Source organism: Arvicanthis niloticus, chromosome 24, assembly GCF_011762505.2.
Source record: "Arvicanthis niloticus isolate mArvNil1 chromosome 24, mArvNil1.pat.X, whole genome shotgun sequence".
NCBI classification, from domain to species: domain Eukaryota; kingdom Metazoa; phylum Chordata; class Mammalia; order Rodentia; family Muridae; genus Arvicanthis; species Arvicanthis niloticus.
In genome coordinates this window covers 37796910-37817376 of record NC_133432.1, presented here as the reverse complement: position 1 = coordinate 37817376, position 20467 = coordinate 37796910, and the positions used below count along the sequence as shown (strand labels likewise).

The 20467-nt window shown below is 42.0% G+C and overlaps 1 protein-coding gene across 1 annotated transcript; it reads right to left on the bottom strand.

The window, feature by feature from the left end:
- Positions 1 to 877: 877 nt before the first annotated feature.
- LOC143438269 (CD209 antigen-like protein C) lies at positions 878 to 18119 on the bottom strand. Its single transcript, XM_076923959.1, has 6 exons — positions 18071 to 18119; positions 17427 to 17516; positions 17033 to 17104; positions 16254 to 16405; positions 15030 to 15139; positions 878 to 1079 (listed from the first exon to the last, which is right to left on the bottom strand). Exons 1-6 carry the CDS (start codon positions 18117 to 18119, stop codon positions 878 to 880), a joined length of 675 nt encoding a protein of 224 aa, XP_076780074.1.
- Positions 18120 to 20467: the final 2348 nt, after the last annotated feature.

Below are 20467 nucleotides of genomic sequence, written 5' to 3'. Positions count from 1 at the left end.
CAGTGGAATATTATTTAGGGGTGAATAAGACAAAAGTATGATAGACTCCACACTGTGGGCCTTAAGAATACTATGGCAAGCAAAGCAAGCTAGCTGTGAAAAAAAGGGTTGCAGAATTTTGCTTGCAGGAGGACCCTAAAGTGGTCACTTTAACAGAGACATGAAAAGGAATGGAGATTTCCAGGGGGCTGTATGGCCTCTTGCTTAGTGGATCAAGCTTTAATTTTGTTCTGATGAGGATATAGAAGCATATAGGGCAGGGACCCCCAATGTAACAGTTTCCAGAATGTCCTTGCTTGGGGCCAGGAATGAAAGAAGGGAATTCTGTGTCCTGGTTCCTTCTTGTCCTTCATCCTTATCTGGAAGCTGTGAGGACCTGGCTGAGACTCAGAGGTGCCTAATGCCTCATGGGTGGGCCACCTGGACTGATCAACTCCTTATGCCCTGCTTCAGCTTCTTTCTGTCCTTTAAAAGGTACCCTACCTAGCAGTTCCACTGTACCCCTATTTCTGGGGATCCCTCTTGCTACACAGTAGCCCCATCATCACTGTCTCTTAAGCTCCAATTTGTGACTCAAACCCACATTTTAAAAGGGCTAGAATGGTGGCAATCCAAGCGCTGAGGAGGTAGAGACAGGAGGATTACTGGGCTGCCAGTCATTCCTAGCAAAATTGGTCCCTATCAACAAGGTGAAAGTGCAAGATAAATGATAAATGCAGAGAGAGAAAGAAAGAGAGGGGGGGGGAAAGGAGGAAGGGAGGGAGGGAGGGAAGGACAAAGAGAGGGAGAGAGAGGGAAGACAAATCAAGAGACAGCTGCAGTTAAGATCTTCATTTCACAGAGGAAGGAACTGACAGACATAGGTTGAAGGTTAAGTTCAGTCATCCTGCAGGGTCATTTTGGCAACAGGTGTTACAGATAGATGACATAATTTTTCAGGGCAGGACATAGCAGACTTCTTGCAGATCCAATATTTCTTAATTGTACATGGGGCATCATTCCAGCCATCGCCTCTGAATTCTGCACAGTCTTCTTCCTGATCATTATTGGGCTCTCCTTTGATCCAATGTTTCATGAAACTGCAAAACCAATTGTGATGGTTTGAATGACAATGGGTCCCATAGGATCATATGTTTGAATGCTTGGCCCCATTAGGTGAAATTGTTTGAGAAGGATTAGGAAGTGTGGAATTATTGGAAGACGTGTGTTACTGGGGTTGGGCTTTGCAGTTTTAAAAGGCCATACTATTCCTAGCTACTTCTTTGTCTTGTGCTTATGAATTAAGATGTGAACTCTTAGGTACTTCTCCAGCACTATGCCTGCTTTCCTGCTGCCATGCTTCCTGCCATGATGGTCATGAACTCTAACCCCCTGAAACCATAAGCACCAATTAAATGCAATTTACTACACTGACTTTCTAGTGAGCATCAGATCCACTGTTTCTGCCTTCCCAGTGCTGAGAATACAAGCACATGCCAAAACACTTGGCTTTATTATGTGGGTTTAGGGGATGGAATAAGTTACTCATGATTGAACCACATGAGGGTTAGCTTTCATTGTCAAATTAATGCAACTTAGGGTCACCAGGAAAGACAGTCTTAGGGATTGCCTATATTGGGTTGGCCTGTGGGTGTGTCTATGGAGGATTTTCTTAGTTATATTTAAGAGATGTGGGAAAGCCGAGCAGCACACGTGTGCAGCCCAATGCCTAAGCAAGAGGCCCTGAATGGTGTAAGAGTGGAGAAATCCAGCACGGGCTACCCCAGAACCCCATGGATATTCCATAATGGCCAGTCCTAAGCTTGGAATATAGCTATAGTCATTTATTCCCATAGACACCAGAATAAGAGTCCTTGCTTTCCACCTCCCCCACACACCCTGACCCCACAGCATTTGACAAGACCAGGTACTTCCTTCTGTGACACCTATGACATGATGACTGTCCTTGCAGTTGGGATCTGTGATTATAACAAGTAATGCTTCCCATGACAACAAGAAATTTTACTACAAGTGGCTGGGGCAAACACCTAGATGGTCTGCTCCCATGAGAACATCATATCCCAAGAAATCCTAGAGGGGCCACAGAACTCAGAGCGGCAGGCAAGAACACTTGCCCACTGCCCTACTCTTGAGAGCTACAACTGGAAACAGGGGGTGCTCAGGACCCATCAGGCACCCAAACCCTGCCCCTGCAGAATGCCACTCCTATTGTGCCCTCACTTGGTCCAGCTAGGTACTTCGGCAGACACCTAGCTGGTCTGCTTCCATGAGTACACCATATACCGAGACATCCTAGAGGAGCCACTGAACTCAGAGCAGTGGGAGCAACTGAACTCAGAGCAGTGGACACCATATCCAGAGACATCCTAGAGGAGCCACCGAACTCAGAGCACCAGACACCATATCCTGAGACATCCTAGTGAAGCCACTGCAGTCAGACCAGCAGACACCTAACTGGTCTGCTCCCATGGAGACACCATATCCTGAGACACCCTGTGTTGGGAGCCGACTTTTAGCAGAAAGTGGCTATCAGCTTTGCAGCCATCTTGAGCCATATACCCTGACATGAGACTTGTATTAGAATAGCCTACAACAGCTGAGCACACTCTGTCTGGTCTCCATTCTTCGAGTCCATCCTCACTCTCTCTCTTGCTGAACCCCGACCCATGGACCAGAGTGGCAGCTTGGGCCGGGATACAGTGGCTGCCAAGCACGGAGTGGAGAGAGCCTCAACATTTTAGGCCGCCCAAAGTGGGGCAACCTTGGCTCCAACATTTTTGGCTGCCCGAACGTGGGACTAGTGTGGTTCTCAACATTGTTGGTGCTCAACGTGGGGCTAGTGTGGTTCTCAACATTTTGGCCGCCCGAACGTGGTACTAGTGTGGTTCCCAACATTTTAGGCCACCCAAAGTGGGGCAGCCTAGGCCCCAACATTTTTGGTGCCCAACATGGGGCTAGTGTGGTTCCCAACAACCCTGTACTCAGAGAAGTACATGGAGCCACTGTACTCAGAGCAGCTGGAGTTCAGGATCACAATATCACAGAGACATCTGGACCCAGAGGAGTTCTGACACAAGCAAGATAACTGGAAAGGCAGGCTCCAGTCAGAGACAGTGAGTGCAGATAGCACTAGAGTTAACTGGATAGCAAAAGGCAAGCACAAGAACATAAGCAACAGAAACCAAAGTTACTTGGCATCATCAGAAGCCAGTTCTCCCACCATAGCAAGCCCTGAACACCCCATCATACCAGAAAAGCAGGATACAGAATTAAAATCACTTCTCATGATGATGATAGAGGACTTTAAGAAGGACACAAATAACACTCTCAAAAAGTTTGAGGAGAACACAGGGAAACAGGTGGAAGTCCTTAAAGAGGAAACACAAAAATCCCCTAAAGAATTACAAGAAAACATAACCAAACAGGTGAAGGAATTAAACAAAACCATCATGGATCTAAAACTGGAAGTAGAAACAATAAAGTAATCACAAAGGGACAATACGCTGAAGATAGAAAACCTAAAAAAAAGATCAGGAGTCATAGACAAAAGCATCACCAACAGAATACAAGAGATAGAATAGAGAATCTCATGTGTAGAAGATACCATGGAAAACATTGACATGACTTTCAAAGAAAATGCAAAATACCAAAAGATCCTAACCCAAAACATCCAGGAAATCCAGGACACAATGAGAAGGCTAAACCTAAGGATAATAGGTATAGATGAGGGTGAAGACTCCCAACTTAAAGGGCCAGTAAATATCTTCAACAAAATTATAGAGGAAAACTTCCCTAACCTAAAGAAAGAGACGTCTATAAATATACAAGAAGCCTACAGAACTCCAAATAGACTAAACCAGAAAAGAAATACTTCCCGTCTCTTAATAATCAAAACATCAAATGTACAAAACAAAGAAAAAATACTAAAAGCAGTAAGGGAAAAAGGTAAAGTAACATATAAAGGCAGACCTATAAGAATTATGCCAGATTCTCACCAGACACCTCACCAGACACTATAAAAGCCAGAAGATCCTGGATTGATATTATACAGACCCTAAGAGAACATAAATGCCAGCCCAGACTACTATACCCAGCAAAATTTTCAATCAATATTGATGGAGAAACCAAGATATTCCATGACAAAACCAAATTTATACAATATCTTCCTACAAATCCAGCCCTTCAAAGGATAATTGATGGAAAACTCCAACACAAAGAGGGAAATTACAACCTAGAAAAAGCAAGAAAGTAATCTTCCAACAACCCGAAAAGAAGATAGTTACACAAACGTACTTCCACCTCTAATAACAAAAATAACAGGAAGCAACAATAATTTTTTTAATATCTCTTAATATCAATGGTCTCATTCTCTAATAAAAAGATATAGACTATCAGACTGGATACATAAACAGGACCCAGAATTTTGATTCATACAAGAACCGCACCTCTGTGAAAAAGACAGATAGTACCTCAGAGTAAAAGAATGAAAAACAATCTTCCCAGCAAATGGTCCCAAGAAACGAGCTGGATTAGCAATTCTAATATCAAATAAAATTGATTTTCAAGCAAAAGTAATCAAAAAAGGTAAGGAAGGACACGTTATATCCATCAAAGGAAAACTGTATTAAGATGAACTCTAAATCCTGAACATCTATGCCCCAAATGCAAGAGCACCCACATACATAAAAGAAACTTTACTAAATCTTGAAGTATACTTGCACCTCAAACAATAATAGTGGGAGATTTCAACACCCTACTCTCAGCAATAAACAGATCGTGAAAACAGAAACTAAACAGAGACACAATGAAACAAACAGAAGTTATGAACCAAATGGATTTAACTGATACCTATAAAACATTTCATCCTAAAACAAAACAATATACCTGTTTCTCAGCACCTCATGGTACCTTCTCCAAAATAGATCATATAATTGGTCACAAAACAGCCCTCAAAAGATACAAAAAGATTGAAATAATCCCTTTTACCCTATCAGACCACTATGGACTAAGACTCGTCTTTGACGTGGACAAAAACAACAGAAATCCCACGTACAGGTGGAAACTGAACAACTCTCGACTCAATGAAGACTTGTTCAAGGAAGAAATAAGAAAGAAATTAAAGACTTTTATAATTTAATGAAAATGAGGACACATCATATGAAAACTTGTGGAACTCCATGAAAGCAGTACTAAGAGGAAAACTCATAGCTCTAAGTGCCTACGAAAAGAAACTAGAGAGAGCATACGCTAACAACTTGACAGCACACCTGAAAGCTTCAGAACAAAAAGAAGCAAATACACCCAAGAGGAGTAGATGACAGGAAATAATCAAACTCAGGGCTGAAATCAACCAAGTAAAAACAGAAAGAACTATACAAAATATCAACAAAACCAGGAACTGTTTCTTTGAGAAAGTCAAGAAGATAGACGAACCCTTAGCCAGACTAGCCAAAGGGCATAGAGACAGTCTCTAAATTAATAAAATCAGAACTCAACAGGAAGCCCTAACAAAAGAAATTGAGGAAATTAAAAAAAATTATCAGATCCTACTACAAAGGCCAATACTCAACAGAATTGGAAAATCTGGATGAAATGGACAATTTTCTTAACAGATACCAGGTACCAAAATTAAATCAGGAGTAGATAAACCATCTATACAGTCTCATAACCCCTAAAGAAATAGAAGCAGTCATTAAAAGGCTCCCCACGAAATAAAAAGTCCAGGACCAGATGGTTTTAGTGCAGAATTATATCAGACCTTCCAGGAAGACCTAATACCAATTCTTTTCAAACTCTTCCACAGAGTAGAAATAGAAGGAACACAAACCAATTCATTCTATGAAACTACAGCTACGCTCATAGCTAAACCTCACAAAAACCCAACAAAAAAGAACTTCAGACCAATCTCTCTTATGAATATTGATACAAAAACACTCAATAAAATTCTCCCAAATCAAACCCAAGAACACATAAAAACAATCATCCATCATGATCAAGTAGGCTTTAATCCCAGGAATGCAAGGTGGTTCAATATTCTGAAATCTATCAATGTAATCCACTACATAAACAAACTCAAAAAAACCCACATGATCATCTCACTAGATGCTGAGAAAACATTTGACAACATTCAACATCCCCTCATGTTAAAAGTCTTGGAAAGATCAGAAATTCAAGGCCCATACCTAAACATAGTAAAAGCAATATACAGCAAGCCAGTAGCCAACATCAAACCAAATGGAGAGAAACTTGAAGCAATCCCACTAAGATCAGGGACTAGACAAGGATGCTCACTCTCACCCTATCTATTCAATATAGTACTGGAAGTCCTAGCCAGAGCAATTAGACAACAAAAGGAAGTCAAAAAGATACAAATAGGAAAGGAAGAAGTCAAAATTTCACTATAAGCAGATAATATGATCGTACACTTAAGTGACCCTAAAACTTCCACCAGAGAACTCCCAAACCTGATAAACAACTTCAGCAAAGTGGCTGGATATAAAAATCAACTCAAACAAATCAGTAGCCTTCCTCTACTCAAAGAAATTAGGGAAATGACACCCTTCAAAATAGTCACAGATAATATAAAATATCTGGGACCGAATCTAACCAGGCAAGTGAAAGATCTGTATGACAAGAACTTCAAATCTCTGAAGAAAGACATTGAAGATCTCAGATGATGGAAAGCTCTCCCATGCTCCTGAATTGGCAGCATTAATTTAGTAAAAATGGTCATCTTGCCAAAAGCAATCTACAGATTCAATGCAATCCCCATCAAAATTCCAAATCAATTCTTCATAGAGATAGAAGAGCAATTGACAAATTCATTTGGAATTACAAAACATCCAGGATAGCAAGAACTATTCTCACCAATAAAAGAACTTCTGGTGGAATCACCATCCCTGACCTCAAACTGTTCCACAGAGCAATAGTGATTTAAAAAAAAAACTGCATGGAATTGTCACAGAGACAGTCAGAAAGATCAATGGAATAGAATTGAAGATCCAGAAATGAACCCACACACCTATGGTCACTTGATCTTTGACAAAGGAGATAAAACCATCCAGTGGAAAAAGGACAGTATTTTCAACAAATGGTGTAACGCGCGCCCCCAAAATCCCTTTTCACCCGCGAATAAGGACACGGAGGCAGTAATCGGGTATCACTACAGACGAGGCTTTACTTCTTGTAACAGCAAAAGCGGAAAAGACGGAAGAAACCGGAAGAGGCTCCCTTAAATACACCCTAGAGTGACGTATTCACTTTTGGTTGGCTGTTCGTTCACCACCCAATATGCCTCGGGATTGGCAGTGACTAATGGCCCGCCTATCAGCCTAGCAACTGCGCAGATAATTGTATAGCCACTGCTAACAGCAGCTTCCTACATCTCCCCCCGTTTAAATTATTAATATGAAACAGCCTTTTGCCTATTAAATGTAGTACCAAATAAGATTCGAACTCAAACCCGATCAGGCAAACTCCATCTTGGGGGGGAGTAAGCGATCAAGAGCTTATAGCCCGAAGATTTTTTCCTTACCCTTCCAGGTGCAATGGAGACCAGTCCTCTGGGTGCACGGGCTAAGGAAAATATAAAGAGAATTGACACCCATCCCTGTGCAATGGAGCATATATATAGCTCCCAGGAGTGCGAGGGTTGTCAACCTGTTATTAGGTATCACAATTATTTAGGCAAGAGCTGACTGGACAAGACTTCTCATCTATCCCAGTGCAATGGGCCGAACCCCTGGTGTGCATAGACTGAGAATGTCTCTGTCATAGGCTATTTTCCAGCCTAGATCGTCAAATTTCAGGGAGGGATGCTTGCTCCAAGGTTTGCGAGTGCTTAGGCTTTAAGCTACCTTGTCACTTATATTGCTGGGCTTTGAGCTTACAAACCAACCATTTATGAATACTAATTCACATCATAGGACTGTATATCAAGCAGGCCTATTCCCGCTCTTTAGAAAGAAAGAAAGAAAGAAAAGGCAGAAGAAATTTATTTTTAATAAGTAAAATCTCCATGGGAAACAGGCTCCATCCACACTCCATCAAGGCTGGAAATCCGGATTTGCAATGGCTGCTGTATCTGGTCCAATTTCCCATTTCACTTTCCTTTTAAATAAGCAGAAAGATCATGGCTTTAAGTAAATGCATCATTCACAAATCTTAGAGGTGTAACACCTGGATGTGGGGCTGTTGACACAGCTTATTTAAGCCACATCTGTGAGCCCCTTCACATGGGCTAGAGCCAATCAACTCTCTGATTGACCAAAGTCTATTTTAAGTCTCTATAACGATGTATTGAGATGGGCACAAAGGTAGGCACATGCACAACCAAGGCTAGGTCTAGTGATCCATTCTAGCCTTGTGCTAAAAAGCATGTAACATTTTTACAATCTAAGATATCAGAATTATTTTGAAGGTTGGATAACATAAAGAAAAATGAAGGGTCTACACACACCAACACCGGTTGTGCAGATGTATTTTTAAACACCTTACTAATTTTTAATGTTATTTAAATGGCTAGAGATATTAAATCTTGTAGCCGAAACATTTTGCACTTTATGAAACATATTCAACAAGACAAAGGTAGATATACCCCTTTTTTAACATTTAAACAGTGACTACAACACATAAATTGTGTTGAAGCAAGATAAACTCAAGAAAATATATATATGATTTAATTTAGGACTTACATCCCTTTGAAAACATTAAACAGAGGTTTTAAATCCTCTTATGGTAAGCTTAAAATGAGGTTTTAGTCAAATAATATCTCTTAACAACCTTTAAAAATTACTAAGAGTAATTCAAGATTAAAGTAAACTATTTTTCTTTGCATGTACACTCATAGGCCAGAAGATGGCGTTAGATCCTCACCACAAATGGTTGTGAGACACCACGTGGCCGCTGGGAGTTTAGCCTTTATATTTTAAATTAAGTCCAGCCTTAATGGCTGAGTTATTTCTAAAGTCAAATTGACTCAAACATTGAAAGACACTGTCTTTGAATATCTTTTTTTGAAGTAACAAGTATTTTAAAAATTTTAAAAGCTCGCTATATTGACGCGATAGTTTGTAGAAAAAATTTCTTTAGAGAAATCCACTAATAAGCTATAATATACACCAAAGGATTTAACCTCTTACCCTTTTGTATTAAAGCAACAAAATTTGTATATATATGTAAAGTATAAAACATTACCCATTTTTTAAAGCAATTATTTTTTAACAAATATTGTTTCATGGGCTCTTAAACATTATGAATAAATTTATTATCTGTAAACCTTTTACCTTTACCAGAAATGTAAAGGAATGGTATAAAAATATTTTTTATGTAAACATTTATTGAAATGGTAGCTGGAGAAGACAAGTTATGCTGTATAAAACTTAAATTTGAACTTTATTTTGGATTAATTTAATAACCAATCTTTTTTGTTCCATGAGAATATCGGATAAAAGCCAATTTTATTCTCTAATAATTGTAACACATATTAAAGGAATCTAAGGCATCTCATCCTCAACAATTCCAAATACAGAGGAATTAAAACAACCTGAACCATATTCTATCAGCAGGCACAGCTATACTCATGGAGGGAAGCAGATATAATTTTAATTTCTGCAGTACAATCATAACCTTTAGCCCACAGACTGTTGTAAAATCTTTGGGTCTTAGGTTTACCCCTCCTCTCACAAGAAACAATGAGAACAAAAGACAAATTCCCTTAAGCACATTTCTAGGGCCTGGTCTGAAGACCCAGAACAAAAGGAAATGTTTTGCACCCGGGCTTCTACAGGCAGTCTGCATTGTCTTAATTCAAATGTAAATGCACTTCACCTCCCTCTGCCTGCCTGCCTGCCAGTTTAGGTGCAGTCTCGAACTGAGAGATTTTGCCTTTATTTAAAACCTTAAATTTGAACTAAAAACCTCTGGAACAGTTTAAGATTTTACCAAATCCCACATCGATATACTCAGCCAAAAATGGCAGGAGAGTCAGCCGAGATCTTGTAATCTAGCTTCCTTCTTTCTGATCCTGCGACGGCTCCCGCTCCTGCAGCCGCGTCTGTACCACATGGGGGCCAGCGACTCCAGGCCGCGCTCCGCCATCGCTCCGCCATTTTGGCTGCAGCAGCCACGTGGGGACCCAAATTAAATTGTTTCCACCTGTGAAATAAACACAAACAGCTTCCCACCCCGGGCCACAGCACGCTTCTAGGCAATTTTTCAGTCTCCCGTTCCCACGTTTCGCCGCTGCCGCCGCGAGCGGTTTCGCAGTTGTCGCGCGCGGTTCCGTCTCTGCGGCGCGCGGTTCAGTAAAAATCCCTTGTTCCATCACTGGCATCTGTTCTAACTTGTGCCTCCCAAGTGCTGGGATTAAAGGCGTGAGCCACCACTGCCCGGCTTCCTCTGTCTGCTGGACTGCAAGCCGCGCAGACGCCTCTGTAACTCGTCTGACCCAGGCCCTGTCGCAGCGTCTCTGTTCCCACAGCCCGAGCCGAGAAGCACGGCCGGGGACCCTCGAGCCCGAGCGAGCCGCTGGCTCCGGCCGAGGTCGGTGGGGCTGGGCTGAGTGACTTAAGATTTTAGCACAAGCGGCTGCTTCCTCTTCGGAGCTGCCCAGTTCTATGGAGTCAGGCTCCTTAATGAAGTATAGGGGGGTCCCTTTGACCTCCGTTCTCTCTCCGCCATCCGGCGGAGGGTCTCCAAGCTTAATGGACTCTGCAGTAGTCCGTGTTTCCTTTGAACACTCCCTTTTATCACCAGGCCCTTTTTGTAGCCTGCCAACACACTTTAGTTCTGATATGCCCGAGTAGCCACAAAACAATTGCGATATGAGCAAGAGTTTAATTAATGAAGTGGCCACAGTGGATTTAAATCCGCTTGTTAAGATTTCTATTTTAGACATAACTTCCAAAGTGTGTACCTCTTATCCTGTAGTTTGTTAACCCGACCCAAAACTTGGGTGGTCTTTCCGCGGCACCTTGACGTTCCCGGGTTTTTGGCACCAGTTGTAACGCGCGCCCCCAAAATCCCTTTTCGCCCGCGAATAAGGACACGGAGGCAGTAATCGGGTATCACTACAGACGAGGCTTTACTTCTTGTAACAGCAAAAGCGGAAAAGACGGAAGAAACCGGAAGAGGCTCCCTTAAATACACCCTAGAGTGACGTATTCACTTTTGGTTGGCTGTTCGTTCACCACCCAATATGCCTCGGGATTGGCAGTGACTAATGGCCCGCCTATCAGCCTAGCAACTGCGCAGATAATTGTATAGCCACTGCTAACAGCAGCTTCCTACAAAATGGTGCTGGTTCAACTGGACATCAGCATGTAGAAGAATGCAAATTGATCCATTTTTATCCCCTTGTACAAGTCTCAAGTCCAAGTGGATAAAGCACCTTCACATAAAACCAGATACACAGAAACTAATAGAAGAGAAGTTGGGGAACACCCTCGAATACCTAGGCTCAAAGGAAAAGTTCCTGAACTGAACACCAATGTTCTATGCTCTAAGATTAAGAATTGACAAATGGGACCTCAGAAACTTGCAGCGCTTCTGTAAGGCAAAGGACACTGTCAATAGGACAGAACGGCAACCAACAGATTGGGAAAAGATCATTACCAATCTTACATCCGATACAGGGCTAATATTCAATATATACAAAGAACTCAAGAGATTAGACACCAGACAACCAAATAATCCTATTAAAAATGGGGTACAGAGCTAAACAAAGAATTCTCAACTGAGGAAACTCAAATGGCTGAGAAGCACCTTAAGAAACGCTCAACCTCCTTGGTCATCAGGGAAATGCAAATCAAAACAACCCTGAGATACCACCTCACATCAGTCAGAATGGCTAAGATCAAAAACTCAGGTGATAGTAGATGTGGAGAAAGAGGAACACTCCTCCATGGGATTGCAAACTGGTACATTCACTCTGGAAATCAGTAAGGTAGTTCCTCAGAAAATTGGACATAGCATTACCTGAGGATCCAGCCATATCACTCCTGTCATATACCGAGAAGATGCTCCAACATATAACAAGGACATATGCTCCACTATGTTCATATCAGCCTTATTTATAATATCCAGAAGCTGGAAAGAACCCATATGTCCTTCAACAGACGAATGGATACAAAAAATGTGGTACATTTACACAATGGAATATTACTCAGCTATTAAAAATAATGAATTTGAGAAATTCTTAGGTAAATGGATGGAATTAGGCAATACCATCCTGAGTGAGGCAACCCAATCACAAAAGAACACACATGGTATTTATTTGCTAAGTGGATATTAGCTCAAAAGCTTGAAATAGCCAAGATTCAACTCACAGACCACATTAAGCTCATAAAGAAGGAAGACCAAGTGTGAATGCCTAGGTCCTACTTAGAAGGAGTAAAAAAATACTCAAGGGAGCAAATAGGGAGACAAAGTGTGGGACAGAGACTGAAGGAGTGGCCATCTTCTTCAGGTGGAGACTGCTCCACCTGGGTATCCATCCCATGTGCAGTCACCAAAGGTAGACGCTGGTGTGGATCTCAGTAAGTGAATGCTGACAGGAGCCTGATGTAGCTGTCTTTTTAGAAGTCTGCCAGAGTCTGACATATTCAGAGGCAGATGCTCACAGCTAACCACTGATCTGATCAAGGGGTTCCCAATGGAGAAGTTAGAGAGAAGACTGAAGAAACTGAAAGATTTTGTGGCCCCATGAGGAAAGCAACAACACTAACCAACCAGAGCTCCCCAGGGTATAAACCACCAGCCTAGGAGCACATAGGAAGGGAACCAGGAATCCATCTGTATATGTAGGGGAGGATGGCCTTGTCAGGCATAGGTGGGAGAGGAGATCCTTGGTCCTATGAAGGCTGAACTTTGAGTGGGGGAAAATTCAAGTTTGGGGAGTGGGGAGTGGGGGGCTAGGTGAGGGCACATCCTCATAGAAGCAGGAGGAGGAGGGATTGGATAGGCGGTTCCTGGGTGTTGGGGAGAATGGGGTAAGGGGAGAAAATCTGAAATGTAAATATAATATCCAATAAAAAAATAAAACGCAAAACAAAAGAATTATGTGGTGAGTAATAGAGGAAGGCACCAGACATCAGTTTATGGCCTTATGTAAGAACACAGACATGTACATGCAGGTTCACACACCCATTCATTCATACACATGAACATGTCCACATGCTTCACACACTAACTTACACCCATGATAATTCGAGCCTAAATCAAGTTATAGTCTGTGAACCACTTTGTGGACTTCCCTTACACAGAACCTACTAGATGACTTAAAAGAGGTAATGCTTCTTACCGATGTTTCACTTACTTATTCCTGAGATAACAGTGAGATCTCTCTTCCTCCTCTCACTCTGTCCTCTCTCTGTGTTGTCTGTGACATTGTGTGAGTACATGTTTGTTTATGGATACCCATGAGCATGATCATCAGTGCATGAGCTTGTGTCTGCATGTCAATGCCAGGTGTCTTCATCAGTCCATATTCATTTTAGTGTGTGTGTGTGTGTGTGTGTGTGTGTGTGTGTGTGTGTGTGTGTGTGTGGTGTATATATGTTTGTGTGAATGTGTGAACACTTGCATGTGGAGGCCAGAAGTTGACGAGTTGACGTAAAGTGTCTGCTTTGATTATTCCTCAATTTTTCTTTCTTTCTTTCTTTCTTTCTTTCTTTCTTTGTTTCTTTCTTTCTTTCTTTCTTTCCTTCCTTCCTTCCTTCCTTCCTTCCTTCCTTCCTTTCTTCCTTCTTTCTTCTTTCTTCCTTCTTCCTTCTTCTTTCTTTCCTTTTTTCTTTCTTTCTTTCTTTCTTTCTGTCTATCTTTCTTTGCTATTTATTTTAAAATAGGATCTCTCTTTGTAGCCCTGGATGTCCTGAAACTCTGTGTAAATCAGGCTGGCCTCAACCTGTCCCTGAGTCTTGAGTGGAGGAACTAAAGGTCTGTGTCACCACACTGGATCCATACTATATTTTGAAACACGGTTCCTTGCTGAACCTGTAAATCATTGATTGCCTGGACTAGTGAGCACCAGAGATCTGTCTGTCTCAGCTCTCTAGGGCTAGGATAAGAGATGTGTGCTACCACCCCATATTTTTGTGGGTGCTGTAAATCTAAACTCAGTTTTTAGTCTTGCATGCTAGGCACTTCACTGAATAAACCAGCTCAGTAGCCTCAACCTTATATTTTTAAAGAAAGGGTCTTTGCTGAACATGAAGTTAACCAATGAAGCTAAACTAGCTGGACAGTAGTCTTTGGGGATTATCTTGTCTTTGCCCCCTAAGCACTAGTATTTCAGGCATGTGACACCATGCTCAGTGCCAGTATTACAGGTATATATTACCACATCCAAATATTCCTTTGTTTAGTTTTTTGAGACAGGGTTTCTCTGTGTAACCCTGCCTGTCCTGGAACTCACTCTGTAGACCAGGCTGGCCTCGATCTCAGAAATCCACCTGCCTCTGACTCCCAAGTGCTGGGATTAAACCACTACTGCCCAGTTACACCCAGATATTCTTAAATGTGTTTTTCTGTTGGAGAGCTGAACTCAGATGCTCATTCTTGCATGATAAACACTTTTTCCACTAAGTTATCTTACAGGCCACACAATGCTCTCTTGATAACATCATGTTTACTTTTTGTCTTAAGACCAGCCTTTAACTTCCTCTCAAGAAACTCTGATAGTGTTATTAGATACCAGCTTTTTTTAAAAGTGGGTTCTGGGGATCAAATTCAAGTTCTTGCAAAGCCAGCACTTTACTGGCTAAAGTATTTCCCTTCCCATCTGTTTAACACACTATATTTAAACAACCCAAATAAACTGCAAGTTTATAGTGACACTCTGATTATAGAATTTAAAAGTCCTACCTTCCTATCTGAGCATGGATATGAAGACTGACCCCACACCCCAATGATTCTCATGGACACTTAAGCCTAAGGCAGCTGGGGAGTGGCAAGGAACTTGAAGGACAGCTCAAGTCAGAGTTTTGCAACCCCATCCCACACTCTGTGATATTCCATGCTCCCAGGGCTACCTGTCTGACAAAGGTGAGTCATCTAGCCACTGCCACATGCCTTCCTGTTTCAGGTCTGAGAGACCCATCCAGGCTGATCCTTTATCCTTAGAAATCACACTCATGAATGTCTGGAAGGGAAAGAGAGAAGTCAGTAGGGTTTCTACCTCATTTTCCGTATCTTCCACATAGTGTTTTCCCAATTTTCACTCTTATATCTGAGAGGAGCCCCTGATACATGCTCCAGTGTCTGAGTCCCTTTTACATCTCTGTCCTGTGGCCAAATGAGGTCTGACTTACAGAGTGTCCACAGATGAAGTCTAGACATGTGTTCCTGGAAGTGTTGCTAGTATTTGTGAGAAGCATGCCCATACAAACTCACCTATGAGCCTTAATGTGCCAGAGCCAGATGGTTCAGGGTAGCTAGCAATGTCCAGTATCTTTTTAGCTCTGAATTGAGCAATATTCCATTAGCAGTACAATGACATAATTTACACCAGAGAAAATGGTTAAAAGTATACACTTGAATATTTTCGTCCTACCAGAAAAATTTTCTATCTTTTACCCAGCAGGCTAGCTGGGACAATGTGATAGTTTTAAATGTCAACTTGCCAGAACAGAGAATCACATAGGAGATTTGCTTCTTGGCACATTTATCAGGTGTTATCTATATTAATTGATGCGAGAAGGAGCCATTTTAACTGTGGGCAGATTCATTCCCTGAGCACAGGCCCTCAGCCTTGGAAAATGGAGACAGTAAGCTAAGCACTAGCGTTCATCAATTTCTGCCACTGTGAATGCCACGTGGTTGGCTCTCTCAAGCTCCTGTGGCTGTGAATTCCTGACCATGATGGACTGTAACTTAGAACAGTGAGCAAAGAAAGCATCTTTTCTCTTAAATTGCTTTTTAATCTTTTTATTTTATTATTTGTATTATGTGTATGTGTCTGTGTGTGGGTAGGTTCACATGTGAGTGCAGGTGCCATAGAGACCAGAAAAAGGCATCAGATCCCTTGGAGCTGGAGTTAAAGTAAGACTTTATGAGTTTTCTGAAGCATTCATGTATGTTCAGAACTTGGTGCGTCTACTTAGAGGGTGCTAGGGATCCCCTCATTCTCACATTCCGACTGGTCCCTTTCCAAATGGAGTAAGAATTCCTTAACCAGAAACACTTTCTTGCCAACTATTGCCTTCATGCTCAATGATCATGCCCTATCCCAGGATAAAGAACCCCATGAGGCATACCTGTTCTTCATCACTCTCAACAATGACTAGTTGAGCCTCCACTTCCTGGCAAGCAGTGACAGAATCATTCCAGTTACGCTGGGACTTGGAGACGTAGTAACATTTTCTATGGAAGAATGTCCATTCCCAGGGGCAAGGACGGCAAAGGCTGTCTATTGGGGGAGGTGGATTAGGATAGATGCATACTTGGATACCCATGATCTTGAAGTTTCTCAAGCGTTCTATACTTAGGGCCCTCCCTCATTTGATGCTACATCCTGGGAGAAACAGGCACTTAAGAGATCAAACCAGAGACCAGGAGTGTATCTTGACGACTAGGTGCATGGCAACTGTGAAAACTGAATGCCTGCTGTGTGCACATTCCCACGAATCCTGGGAATACCGAGTGCCTACTTTGTGTGTCACCCCTTGAGACCATAAGATGATACCCTGGTTGTTGTCCCGTGTTCCCATTAATTTGTTTACTTATCATGTGTGCATGGATGCATTCATGTGTGTGAAGGTATATATGTGCACTAATCTGGATGGGCAGTGAGTCTCAGGGACCCATCTATCTGCATTTGTACAATGCTGGGATTAAAACATACATTCCCCATGCATTTAAAAATGTAGGTTTTGTGACTTGAACTCAGATTCTGTATGGTAAGCACTTTACCAACTGAGACATCAAGTCCCCACAGGAGTAGAAACTGAGGTCTGGAGTGGGTCAATATCGCAAGCATAGTGCCTTCAGAAGGAGACCTTCTCAGTTCCTTAATGCCTGATTTCTGCTCACTTACCCACTCCAGCCCCCAGTTGCATCACTTGCTTGTAGATTTTCTCATCCCCTGAGGAGCTGGGGCCCTTAAAACCTGCATGAAGAATCCAGAAACTATAATTTTAAAATCTTCACTGTGTGTCATAACCTGCTCTGGATCCTTGCAATAGAAATCTTCTCTAATAACATTTAAAGAGGAAAAAATGACAAATAGTGATGGCTGTACTACACGAAATGGACATGGATCTTGTCCCTACTCTTACCCTCTTATGCTCCAGAGTGGGCACTCCCCAAGAGGCTATAGTATGTCCCATTTTCATTATTTCCTCTTAATCCCCTAAACATGGCCCAGATCCAGCTCTCACAGACAATTAGCCAGCCCAAACTGGCTGTGCAAAACCCCTTTTCTGCCTTACCTTGAACAAGAACAGTCACAAGAAGCCCAGTCAGGAGCACAATGGAGAGCAGATGCAACACCACAAGGCCATTGCTGTGTCTCAGACACCCTGTGGGAGAGAGAGATATTTCACAATAAGACTGTCAATCACCTTTTCCCCAGAAAACAGTTGTTCACGTCCCAGCCTCAACCTTACTAGTGCCATGGAAACCAGTGTCAGGTCTCTAGGACTGAGCCTTTAGGTTCTCGAGGAACCCAGAGAAGTCTCTAATTCTCTAGGATACAAGATTCCTGACCAAGGCTTGTCTCCAAAGCAACTCAAAATACACACACACACACACACACACACACACACACACACACACACACAAATGCCTGTGGAGGCCAGAAGTGAATGTGTGTGTGTATATAGTATGTATGTATGTATGTATGTATGTATGTATGTATGCATTCATGTATAACTGCATTTGAAGGCCAACGATTAACTGTGTGTGTTTGTGTGTGTACATGCACATGTGCAGGTGCACATGGGAGTATGTAATGTATGTTTAAGTTTGTGTTCATGTGTGCACACATACATAATTGTGTGTGAAGGCCATAGGTGAATATGCTGAGACCTGGAGCTTCCTCCCACCAAACCACCAAGCTCCATTCCTGCCTTACCTAGGGGGCCAACCTGCTGTTTCTTATTCGCTTCCATGGAGACAATCATCATTGGTGCTCTCCTTCAATGCTGGAACCTGCTGGCAACACCAGCTTTTACTTTCTTTACTCTCTGAATCTGAACTCATAAAGAGAAAAGGGGGAAGTGAATATTAGTGCCGGAAGAGACTAGAAAGAGGCATTGAGCATCTGACACAGTATGGCATTTGTCAGACCTTCCATGAAGTTAAGGGAGGGTTGTTGAGGTGTGTTAGTTAACTCTTTCATTGCTGTGACCAAATATCTGACAAGAAACAAGACAGTTTGGGGGGGGGGGTTCTCATAGCTTTGAGGATATAGTCCTTCCTGGTGTGGAAGTTAGAGTGACCAGAGCTTAAGAAAGCTGTGCACATTGTAACCACCTAGAATCCCCCTCCCTTTTACTTTCATAGACATGTCCAGAGGTTTGTTTCTAGGTTGATCTTAAAACCCACCAAGTTGACATTTAGGACTAGCCATCTTAGAAGTTTTGAGGTGAGAAGCCAATAGAATTGGTCACTTGTGGTGTGGTAAAACTGTGGGCATGCAGTGACCAAAACCAATAACCTGTCCTGAAGCTTCTTCATTACACCTCCTGCACTAAAGAGGGAGGCAACTATCTATGTCAACACTCTCCACAAAACACTGTATACAAGGTTTTCTGCTTTGGTTTACTTCACTCATAGTAATTTTCAATGACTGACAGAGCTGAAATCATCATTCTGTTTATTTAGCACCTGCCATCATTAGTCACTTTGCATGAGTGTGTGCAAATGCAGGAGTGTGTGTACATGGTGGTATACCAAGTGTGTGTATGTGTGCATACAGGTATGTGTGTGAACTTGTGTGTATGTGTGCATGCGCATGTATGCACATGTTAAATGGGTGATGTCTGTGTGCGTTTGTATGCTGGTGAATGTCTTTGGGTGTCAGCCGCCATCCTAGGTATGACTTCACACCTTCAGGGTACACAGGGCTGGACTAGGGAAAGAAAAGCTTATCCAGGTGCCAGTGGTTGCAGACAGGATATTAGTAGGTGGTGTGTGGGTAAATAACACACAAACACAGGAACAGCTTCAGACAACTAATTCAATTTATTGAGGGGGAAAGTGAGTATTTATGTCCCTAGGGAAGTTGTCAATCTCTGGGGCAAAATTTGTGTGGCTATGTACAATTAGCCTGGACAGGGGTGTTGGAAGACACTTCATATGCATAATCAGTGACTATAGAGTCCAGGGAGAGAACCTTATGAAATCAATTAGGGTAGTATGATAACTGTATGGGCAGTAAAGTCTTTTTTTAATTTTTTTTTATTTATTAGATCTTTTATTTACACTTCAGGTGCCATCCCCTTTCCCCATCCCCCCCCTTAGAAAACCCCTATCCCATGCCCCCTTTTCCTTTTTGCATTTATACATTTTTTAAAATAATGTTAATCATAGGCTTTATAAGTTTGGAATTGTTCAAGCAGAGGTGTAACCCACTACCCAACCTAGATATAACAACTATCTTTGACTGGTGGAGATAGATGAATATCTGCCTCCATGTCTCCCCACTCTTTCTCTCTTTCATCACCTAGCTTCTCCTCTCCTTCTTCTTCTCCTCTTCTTACTCCTTTTCTTCCTCTCAGTACTCCTCCTACCTTATCTCCTCCTACACATCACCCTTCCTGTTAAAATGAAATTTTTCTCTCAAAATACAATTAGAGCATAATTATGCCAATTTGTACCAGTGAGGTACAAGATAGTCCTAATACACAGTCCATCCTTTTGTTGACTAACCAGCACCTCTGTCATCTATCCTAACTAAAACATTTAGTTCTGAACCTGGCTTTAGGATGACTGTCAGCTGCCGACCATCCACTCGAATCTTTTCTCTCAAGGTAAATAGCTATAAGTTTTCAACCCTGTCAGAAATCCAGAATGACTGAGTTATCTATAATTGTGGGAAGCACAAAGCATAGCTTCTAAAACTTAGCCAATTTAAAGAGACCTCTGAACACCTGGACACTCGCTCTACTTCAAAACGTAGGAGCATCTGTTTTTCTGCCTTCTGACCCAGGATCATCTGACAGACCTTGGTGATGCAGAATTATTAAGGGCTGATTACTCTGTCTAGGCAGATATAATCAGTCGATTATTCTGCAAGTGTGTCCTTTTCTGGACAGTAATTTGTCTGTAGATGGAAAAACGCAATTCTTGCCTAGTGGCTGTCTCACCACAACTGGAGTAACTCCAAGGATGTTCAATTTCTTCTTAGAATTCAATATAGGAAGCTGTCCGGAGCAGACAGGTCTCTAATGAAAATGAACATTAATACTGAAATGTTTGTGATGTCAATTCTAAGGATTTCTGATGTTTTGAAAACCAACTATCCATG